This window comes from Vigna unguiculata, chromosome 2 (genome assembly GCF_037176805.1).
Source record: "Vigna unguiculata cultivar grain cowpea cultivar isolate G323 ecotype 2 chromosome 2, ASM3717680v1, whole genome shotgun sequence".
Taxonomy (NCBI): domain Eukaryota; kingdom Viridiplantae; phylum Streptophyta; class Magnoliopsida; order Fabales; family Fabaceae; genus Vigna; species Vigna unguiculata.
This window is the reverse complement of record NC_140793.1, coordinates 36,845,195-36,855,621: the sequence shown is the minus strand read 5'-3', so window position 1 is coordinate 36,855,621 and position 10,427 is coordinate 36,845,195. Positions and strand designations below refer to the sequence as shown.

The window sequence follows — 10,427 nt, the reverse complement described above, 5'->3', positions numbered from 1 at the left end:
CAATCTTATAAAAAGCATTTAACGAACATTTAATAAATATTTCAAGAACAAAATGAAAAATATAATTTATTGATATCGAAAAGCCATTTTTTTTTTCTATTTCTATTTTGAAAAACCATGAAGGTAAAAACAGTATAGTACTTTTATAATTCACAAGTGAAAACAGAAGAAGAAAAAAAATCCAAAATTGAGAAGTCTCTTAAATGTTAGATGATTGAAGAACAAATGTGGAGTTTTATCTTTTGGATATGTAAGTGTTATTCTGTTATACATTTATTTTTTTCTGGTCAGGCTTGGAACTGTCAAATGAAAGTTGTAGTAATTGGCCCCTTTATTTGAACATGGTTTGTTGAGTTTGTTTTTTAATTTAATATCTAGAATTTGTGGGAAATTTTAATTAGGATAAGTTGATGTAAGACCATACAGTCTTAAACTTAATATTTGGATATTACATAACATTTTAAATTTGAAAAAATAATAATAATTAAATTACAAAAAATAAAATATAAATAAAATTAAAGAAGTCATATAAAATTCAATATTAAATAATAAACTTTTAAATAATAGATTTTTAAAATATATGAGAGTCATTTAAAATAAAATAAAAGGTCCAAAAATATTGTGCTATTTTAAAATTCAAAATATTCACCGATCATTTGAAATACAAAGCATGAAGACTATATCAAATATAAGATAAAAGAAATTACACTTAATAAAACATAGATAAATTATATGAATAAAAAAACTTTGAACAAAAATATTTAAGCACATTTACTAATGAAAAATAATTTCAAATCAAATTTCTTTTGTTAGTTCATTAATATATATATATATATATATATATATATATATTACATTTGAGATCTTTTTTAAGCTTTTGTAAAGAAATTATAAAAAATTAACAAAGTATCAGAATTTCATCTTCATGGTAATGATCAACAATTGATGTCTCGGAAGAGGAAATGTGTGAATACAGAAGCAAAACAGAGAATAGGGAAAAAAAAGGCAATGAGAAGCTGCGAGAAGAAAAACTTTACTAATTGTGTTACTGTTGCACAAAAGTAAAAAGAAAGTATTTATACATGGATAAAATACTTATAACCGACAGTAATCAAAACTTATTAAAGCTAAGAGCCCCCCTCAAGCTGGGAGTACAAGTTTAACATTCCCAGCTTGAAACATATACTATTGAAATCAACAGGAGGCAAAGGCTTAGTAAGAATGTCAGCAAGTTGTGATTTGCTTGACACAGGCAGAAGCTTCAGCAATCCATTGTTTATCTTTTCCCTCACAATATGAAAATCTATTTCTATGTGCTTAGTTCTCTCGTGCATGACTTGATTAGATGCAATTTGGATAGCCGATTGATTATCGCAGTAAAGGACAGCAGGACTCCTATGATTAATTCCAATATCATCAAGTAGGTATTTTAACCATTGAATCTCACAAGTTGTGGCAGCAAGGGCCCTATATTCAGCCTCAGTTGAACTTCTAGAAACAGTAGGCTGCTTCTTTGAACGCCATGAAACAGGAGAATTCCCAAAGTATATAATGTAACCTGTCACAGACTTTCTTGTCTCTACACATCCAGCCCAGTCTGAGTCACTATACCCCTTCAATTGAGCTTCACTGTTGGCAGCAAGGAAGATACCATTTCCTGGAGTTTTCTTCAAATACCTTAGGATTCTCATGGCAGCTTGTTGATGTATACTAGTTGGTGCAGAAACAAATTGGCTTAGATGTTGGACAGCATGGGTGATATCGGGTCGTGTATTTGTCAGGTATATAAGCTTCCCTATCAGTCTTCTATAAGAAGAAGGATCAGGAAGGATGTCTCCCATATCAGCAGCAAGCTTGTGATTCATAGGAGTGATGGCTGGAGCGCAGTTCATCATTCCTGCATCTTCAAGAAGATCTAAAACATATTTTCATTGACACAAATGAATTCCTGTTTTATTTCTAGCAACCTCTAATCCAAGAAAATATGTTAAATCTCCAAGGTTTTTAATTTTGAAAGTTTCATTAAGGAGGTGTGTCAGCTTTTCTATCTCAACTGCATCATTTCCAGCCAAAATTATGTCATCCACATAAACTAATGCAATAGTTATACTATTGTCAGTACGTCTAAGAAACAATGAGTGATCAGCATTAGATCTAGCATAACCTTGCAAGATAAGGAAAGAAGACAGTTTTTCATACCATTGTCTGCTGGCTTGTCTTAGCCCATAAAGAGACTTATTTAATTTGCAAACCTGTCCAGCACTGCTGTCCATACCTGGTGGAACCTGCATATAAATTTCCTCATGCAATTCTCCATGCAAGAATGCATTATTCACATCTAACTGCTTAAGGTGCCAGTCATTCACAGCAGCAATAGAAAGTAAAAGTCTAATAGTGGTAAGTTTGGCTACAGGGGAAAAGGTGTCAAGAAAATCTAGACCCTCTAACTGGGTATAACCCTTAGCAACAAGCCTAGCCTTGTATCTATCTATGCTCCCATCAGCCTTCCTTTTGATTTTATAAACCCACCTACACCCTATAGCAATCTTACTTTGTGGCAAAGTAGTGACAGTCCAGGTATTATTACTTTCTAAAGCACTAATCTCATTATGCATGGCTTCTATCCAATAAGAATGTTTACAGGCTTCATTATAGCTTCCTGGTTCACGGTCAGCATCAATGGAATTAACAACATTTTTAAAACTCAAAGACAGTTTGTCATAACGCATGAAAGAGGAGATAGGATACTTGCTACTTAAAACGTTTTTATTGCTAGCAGAGTTGATAGTTACCTCATAATCCTTAAGATAGGAAGGCAGATTTCTAACCCGTGTGGTGTGAGTGTCTTCCTGAATAAAGTCTGAACTGGTGCTTGGATCTTTATCAGCAGCTGATTGGTCTCCATCTGACAAAGGAGCTTCACTGTCACCACAGTAATCAAAACTGTTGTACATAGGTAAGGGAAGTTGTTGTCTATCCTCATTGTCATCATCACGTTTCCTATAGGGAAAAACAGTTTCACAGAAAAGCACATTTCTGGATATAGTGACACTGTGATTTTTCAAATTAAAAACTAAATATCCCTTTGTGTTGGGCTTATATCCCAAAAACAATCCAGGACTGGCTCTAGGATCAAGTTTCTTCCTCTGTGCAGTAAGAGTACCGGTATAACATAAACAACCAAACACTTTAATATCAGAAATGTCACTCAACTTATCATATAATTTTTCATAAGGTGAAACATTATTAAGATATGGAGTGGGAATTCTATTTATGAGATAAACAGCATGTTTCACAGCAAAACACCAAAACTGTTCACATAAGTTTCCTTGAAAGAGTAAAGATCTAGCCACATTAAGAATGTGTTGATGCTTTCTTTCAGCTATGGCATTTTGCTCGGGTGTCTCAACACAAGTGGTTTGATGAATGATGCCACGGGAAGCATAAAAACTATCCATTTTAAATTCCATACCGTTATCAGATCTTATGCATTTAACTACTTTCTCAAATTGAGTCATCACAAGTTCGATAAAATTAATCAAGCAATTCCTAGCTTCAGATTTATTTTTCAAGAGAATTACCCAAGTATAACGTGTGTAGTCGTCAACAATGGTCAAAAAATACCTATTTCCATTCATTGAAACACTGGGACAAGGTCCCCATATATCCACATGAATCAAGTCAAATTGGCACTCAGCCCTAGATTTGCTATTAACAAAGGGAAGTTTTCTCTGTTTTGCCAGATGGCAAGTGTTACAAACAAAATCATTTCTACTACTAATAAAACGATATTGCCTCTTCATTATTTCAAGTCTGCCAGCAGACAAATGTCCCATCCTTAAATGCCATATATCAGCATCATCATGAAGAGAAGTAACATTCAGGCAGCAAGAATCAGTATTTTCCAAACTAACAACATATAATCCAGCGTCAACATCAACTATACCAATCCTCTCTTTGGTCTTTATGTCCTGAATTATACAATATTTTGAAAAGAAAATTAGTTCAAAATTGTGGTTGGAAACCAACCGTGATACAGAAATAAGGTTGTAGTTAAAGTCTGGAATGTATAAAACATCTTGAAGAAAAAGTTTTTCACTAATTTTAACAACTCCTTTGTGAGTAGCCCTAACATTCCTTCCATTAGGCAGTTTAACCATGACAGGAATGACAGGATAGTAAGACAGAAAATTATCTATGCAACAGGATACATGATCTGTTGCACCAGAGTCAAGGATCCAACAACTTTTATCTCTATTAAAGCTGTTAACCGTAAAGACTTTACCTCCAAGCTTACCGTTCACACAAGTGTTGATGGAGCTAACTTGATTATTTGTGGGTTCAATGTTACCATCAGTCTCAGACTTCTGTATCATCTTCAAAAGGGTTCGATATTGTTGTTGTGAAAGTTTCAGATCACCAGTACTGTCAGAATTGTGTGGCACTCCAAAACCATTTCCTGCATTCTCATTGGCATTTTCTCGTACAGCTTCAATGTTATTCGCACTATTCCCAACAGCTACCCTTGAATTATTGGATTTGAACCCAGGAGGAAACCCGTGTTTCCTGTAACAATTATCCACAGTATGACCTGTTCTTCCACAATGCACACACATCTTCTTGCCCTTATTTTTGTTTTCTTGACCAGGAAACCCATGTTTTCTATAGCATACAGCCTCTGCGTGTCCTGGACGCCCACAAAAATGACAAGCATTGGAATTGACAGAATTTATGGAGCTAACATTGTTAACTTTGGACTCATTCTGGACAGCGTCTCCATTGAGTTGCCTCTCCTGCTGCAACACATAAGAGAAAATCTTGGCTATGGTAGGTATGGGCTCCATTAACAGAACATGAGACTTCACATTAGAGTATTGATCATTCAACCCGTTCAGAAACTGCATAGCCTGGTCCTCTCTCTTTCGTTGACAAATTAGGGAAAGAACTCCACATGGACACTTCTCCTTGCAGGAACACACAGGGTCGGGGCGAAAATTGTCCAACTCGTCCCACATGATACGTAGCTTGGTAAAGTACTCTGTGATAGTAAGGTCGCCCTGTTTAAGGGCAGCAGCGTTAGCCTTCAATTCAGAGATGCGAAACAAATTTCCTTGGAAGTATCTGGACCTTAAATCATTCCAGATGTCCTCCGCATTTTCCATCCACAACACACTTTGACGAATTTGTTCAGAAACCGAGTGAATAATCCAAGAAACCACCATCTTGTTGCATCTTCTCCAAGAAGCATAATCTTTATCTTCCCTTTTTGGTTCAGACAATGTCCCGTCCACAAACTCCAGCTTATTCTTTGCGCTTAACGCAGTCTCCATCGCTCTGCTCCAAGAATGGTAATTGTTACCATCAAGAACTGGAGAAACGAGACAAGTGGCTGGATTTTCGCTAGCGTGAATGTACAAGCAACTATCCACAGATGTGGCTTGAATCTTTTCTTCTGCCATCGATGAAAGAAGATAAAGGAGAAGCAAAGCTCTTCGACAAGAATCTAGGGCAAGAATCGAAGAAAAAGACGAAGAATCCAGAAGAGAAAGAATCAATCAGAGATGGCGCAGCAGAGCTCTTCCTACGAAGAGCTCTGATACCATATCAGAATTTCATCTTCATGGTAATGATCAACAATTGATGTCTCGGGAGAGGAAATGTGTGAATACAGAAGCAAAACAGAGAATAGGGAAAAAAAAGGCAATAAGAAGCTGCGAGAAGAAAAACTTTACTAATTGTGTTACTGTTGCACAAAAGTAAAAAGAAAGTATTTATACATGGATAAAATACTTATAACCGACAGTAATCAAAACTTATTAAAGCTAAGACAAAGTGGACAGATACAAATTATAAAATTAGGTAACATGAATTCAATCTTTATCGGTAGTTAAAAGAATTTTTATTATGAATAATTGATTCGTAAATTGATAATTAAAATAATATATTATGAATCAGTTTCTAAATTATTTATTAATATTAGTAAAAAGTTTTGTAAATATTATTAGTAATTAATTTAGAAATAATTTTAATTATCAATTCAAAAACCAATTATTTATATTAAAAGTTATTTTAATTATAAATAATTTTTATTTTATAAATTAGTGTCTAAATTTATTATTATAATAATTTATTATTTTTTGTTATTAAAATTAGTTATTATTTAAAAAAAATTATATTTAAAAAAATTTATAAAATGTAGAATGTTATAATATTATATATATATATATATATATATATATATATATATATATATATATAATAAAATTTACCGATATGATTGTTTATCATTTTAAAGGCTTTTCACATCTTTTTAAAGTGGTGCTCAACTTTACTGGATTTGAAATCATGGTGCTCCACTAAGCTACCATATGTTCAATAATAGAGATTTTTTCTTTTTTTTGCAAAGTCACGAGTGCAAAGGTAGCTTTCATGCTGCAATAATAATAATAATAATAATAATAATAATAATAATAATAATAATAATAATAATAATTATTATTATTATTATTATTATTATTATTATTATTATTATTATTATTTTCGATTTTTCATAATTAGTTTTATTATTTAAAAAAAAAAGTTATACTTTTGTTCTTGTATAATTTTTCTGGGATCCATACTTTTGCTTTTTAGACACCGTGATTAATAAAAGGGGTTTTTTTTTTTTTTATGTATAAAAATGTTTATTATTTTTATCTAATTATTTTTTTAAATTTAACTCTTCTTTACATTAAAATCTAAGTTCATCTTATGCAGTTGAGTTTTCTCTCCTAGTTTGTTGGTAAATTTGAGTCTTTAATTTTAAACATGTTAGTGCACATGAAATAAATACAAAATTTAGATGAAACAAGTTTGTTAATTGTTTCTACAGTTTTCAATGATAATTTCAATTTAAAATATTTGACATTCAAACTTTATAAATAAATAAAGGGTTAAATATATTTTTGGTCTTTCAAGTTTTAGTTAAATTTGAAATTAGTTATTCTTCAAAAAAATTTGATCAATTTAATCATTCATCTTTAAAAATGCATGAATTTAGTTCTTGTAACTAAATTTTGTTAAGTTGATCTAACGTTTCAAGTATATTTTATGATAGTATTTAAATTGTTTATCCCATTTGACACATTTTTGCTTTAATGTTAACTCAAATATTATCATAAAATGTGTTCAAAATATCAAATAAACTTAATAAAATTTGGTAAGAAAGACTAAATTTACATATTTCTAAATATAAGAATTAAATTGATATAAAATTTAGAAAAAAAATTAATTCCAAAATTTATTAAAGCTTTAAATAAAAACAATTTTTAATCCATAAATAAAAAAATAATGTACTTTGAACATGAGTTGATTTAATGTAGAGCAATAATTTAAAATTGATTTGATGTAGAGCAATAATTTAAAAACGACAAGAAACAAAAGAAAAATGTGCATATATTGCGAAATTGGATGCAAGTGAGGTCATGAGTGGTGACACAATGATGGCAGAAAGCCGTGAATATCGGAAAGAACCGAAGAACCCAACGTACGATGGGTAAATTAAGGTGAAATTAAGTGAAGGACCCGTCAATGAATGTTTTTAACACATGCTGTCTAACTTTTTTTAAAAGCTTAATTAATAATAATGCAGTTTTCCTCGTAAGGCATCACATGCATCTCCCCTCGCAAACCTGCAGTAAAGTCTACACCTGGAAGAAAATTTTAGTTAAGATTTTCAACAACGTTAGTGATTAAATGTTTTTATTTAAGTTATTTTGTCTAAAAAAGAATTCATTATTGAGGTAAAAGTTGGAGAAAGTCCAAAACAAAAGGCTGAACGAAGAGTATCGTAAGATTTGGATTTGTACACCTAATATGTTTCATGCTGCTTTACCAATCAAACTAATAAAAAAAAATATATAGTTTTTGTTCATCTCATAAAAAACACAATCATTCAGTCACAGAAATTACCATCACAAATATTAATAAGGCATTGAAATTTGAAATTTGTTTAATCCCATTTGATTAAAAATCTAATATTTTACCACTTAGTAGTTGTAGTGTCTTCTTCCTTCGAATCTTTTGTTATCCTCTCATCATGAACTTTGCAGCAACTATTGACCGAATGGTTACCATCAACAAATAAATAATGAGCTGGGTGAACAAAAAGAGTAAGATATTGTCGACATTTTGCAAACTGGGCCTGCAAGTGAGATTTCTTGTGCACAACATGTGATTACAATTTGCTCTTCAATCCGACTAAAGTATGTATAAGGTGAAGTAAAAAAAAAAAGAAGAAAAACTTTGAATTTTATTCATATTGTCGTATATTATGCATGTGAATGTCCTTTGCAGTGAAATACAAAAAGAGTCCATACTTCCATCACTGTAAAGCTAAATCCAGAATATATAATTCAGAGAGCAAGTCACATGGTATCCTCGTTCAGAACGAGTGGTTGAATTCATCCAACTATATAAGAACAGTGAAGCAAAACAGATAAGCAAGAGCCGACACACTGAAAACCATGGCAACACACCAATCTCTGTTAGACAACCCTAGAAAATCCGTTTCCAAAACTATCTGCTTCATCTTCTCGGTAGCCGTTGTGCTAACTTCATCAGCTCTTATTGCTTCTTATCTCACAAAACCCACCCTCTTATTCAACAACACCATCTCTCACCGTGTTTGTGATCACGCGGTTGATCCTTCAGCCTGCTTAACACATGTCTTAGAAGTGGTACAAGATCCGATCTTTAGTGCCACGCAAAACCACAAATTCGGCTTGCTCCAATCCTTTTTAATGAAATCCACCTCACACATTGAGAGAGTGATGGGGGCAACCAACGCCATGAGGGTGAGGATGAACGATCCAAGAGAAGAAGCTGCCTTGCGGGATTGCGTGGAGCTGATGGAGTTATCCATGGACAGAGTTTGGGACTCGAAGGTTAGCCTAACCAAAGGGACCACCGATTCGGCGCGAGATGCACACACTTGGCTAAGCAGCGTGCTCACTAATCATGTAACTTGCTTGGACGGATTGGAGGGGCGAGCTCGAACGGTAATGGAGGCAGAGCTTCAGGACTTGGTCTCGAGAGCAAGAACCTCTTTAGCCATGTTTGTTGCTGTTTTGCCTCCAAATCCAGAGCTTGAAGTCGTGCCGCTAAATGGGAAGTTTCCCTCGTGGGTGGGAAGCAAGGATCGGAGGCTGTTAGAGTCTTCCGCCGGAGAGATCAAGCCGAACGTTGTGGTGGCTAAGGACGGGAGTGGTGACTTTACGACTGTTGCCGAAGCTGTGGCGTCGGTACCCGATAAAAGCAAGACGAGGTATGTTATTCATGTGAAGAAGGGAACGTATGAAGAGAAAGTTGAAATCGGTAAGAGAAAGAAGAACGTGATGCTGGTGGGTGACAGCATGGATACAACCATCATCACCGGAAGCCTGAACTACATCGACGGAACGGGCACTTTCCAGACTGCTACTGTTGGTAAGGGCCTTCCTCTTTTTTTTTTTTTTTTTTAATTTTGTACACGTATTGGGCCTATTGAAACTTAACCTGGTAATAATGGGTGTATGCAGCGGCGGTTGGGGATGGGTTCATAGCCCAAGACATTTGGTTTCAAAATTCAGCAGGCCCAGAAAAGCACCAGGCAGTGGCTCTCCGCGTGGGCGCTGATTTATCCGTGATAAATCGTTGCCGCGTGGACGCATATCAAGACACGCTCTACGCCCATTCCAACAGACAGTTCTACCGCGACACCTTGGTTACAGGCACCATTGACTTCATCTTCGGAAACGCAGCTGCTGTCTTCCAGAACTGTACGCTAGAGGCCCGAAAGCCCATGAAAAATCAGAAAAACATGGTGACAGCCCAAGGACGAACAGATCCAAACCAAAACACAGGAACTTCGATTCAACAGTGTAACCTCACCCCCAGTGAGGATCTTACGCCCGTCATAGACTCTTTCCAAACCTTTTTGGGCCGCCCGTGGAAGAACTTCTCGAGGACTGTCGTTATGCAATCCTATCTGGACAGGCATATTGACCCAAAGGGATGGGCCGAATGGGATAACCAACATAAAGACTATTTGGAAACCCTGTATTATGGAGAGTACATGAACAGAGGACCAGGTGCTGGTACCAGTCAAAGAGTGAATTGGACTGGTTACCACATCATCAAATCTGCAGCCGTGGCTAACCAGTTCACAGTAAAAAACCTCATCCAAGGTGATGTTTGGTTGAAGAACACTGGGGTCAACTTCATTGAAGGTCTATAAATAATGTTGCCTATGTGCTTATATGTATCTAATGCCAATATCAAATAAAACAGAGCTTTGGAGATTCTGTTTATACAAAGTTTTCACTGGCTTTCTAATGTATAGAATAAAATAATTAATATGTATAAAATAAACTCCTTTTATCTTCAAATAAATAATTAATATTTGAAAT

General features: G+C 34.4%; 1 protein-coding gene across 1 annotated transcript; it reads left to right on the top strand.

The window, feature by feature from the left end:
- The first annotated feature begins 8,346 nt into the window (after positions 1 to 8,346).
- On the top strand, positions 8,347 to 10,334 carry LOC114173401 (pectinesterase-like). The gene is made up of 2 exons (XM_028057769.2): positions 8,347 to 9,465; positions 9,558 to 10,334. The coding sequence occupies exons 1-2, from the start codon at positions 8,505 to 8,507 to the stop codon at positions 10,253 to 10,255; spliced, it is 1,659 nt and encodes a 552-aa protein (XP_027913570.2). The 5' UTR covers positions 8,347 to 8,504; the 3' UTR covers positions 10,256 to 10,334.
- Positions 10,335 to 10,427: the final 93 nt, after the last annotated feature.

What these genes read in the sequence shown, in the direction of transcription:
- LOC114173401 (XM_028057769.2), top strand. Translation starts at nt 8,505, where the DNA reads ATGGCAACACACCAATCTCTGTTAGACAACCCTAGAAAATCCGTTTCC. An exon ending in TTTCCAGACTGCTACTGTTG is followed by an intron (nt 9,466 to 9,557) that starts GTAAGGGCCTTC and finishes GGGTGTATGCAG; the next exon opens with CGGCGGTTGGGGATGGGTTC.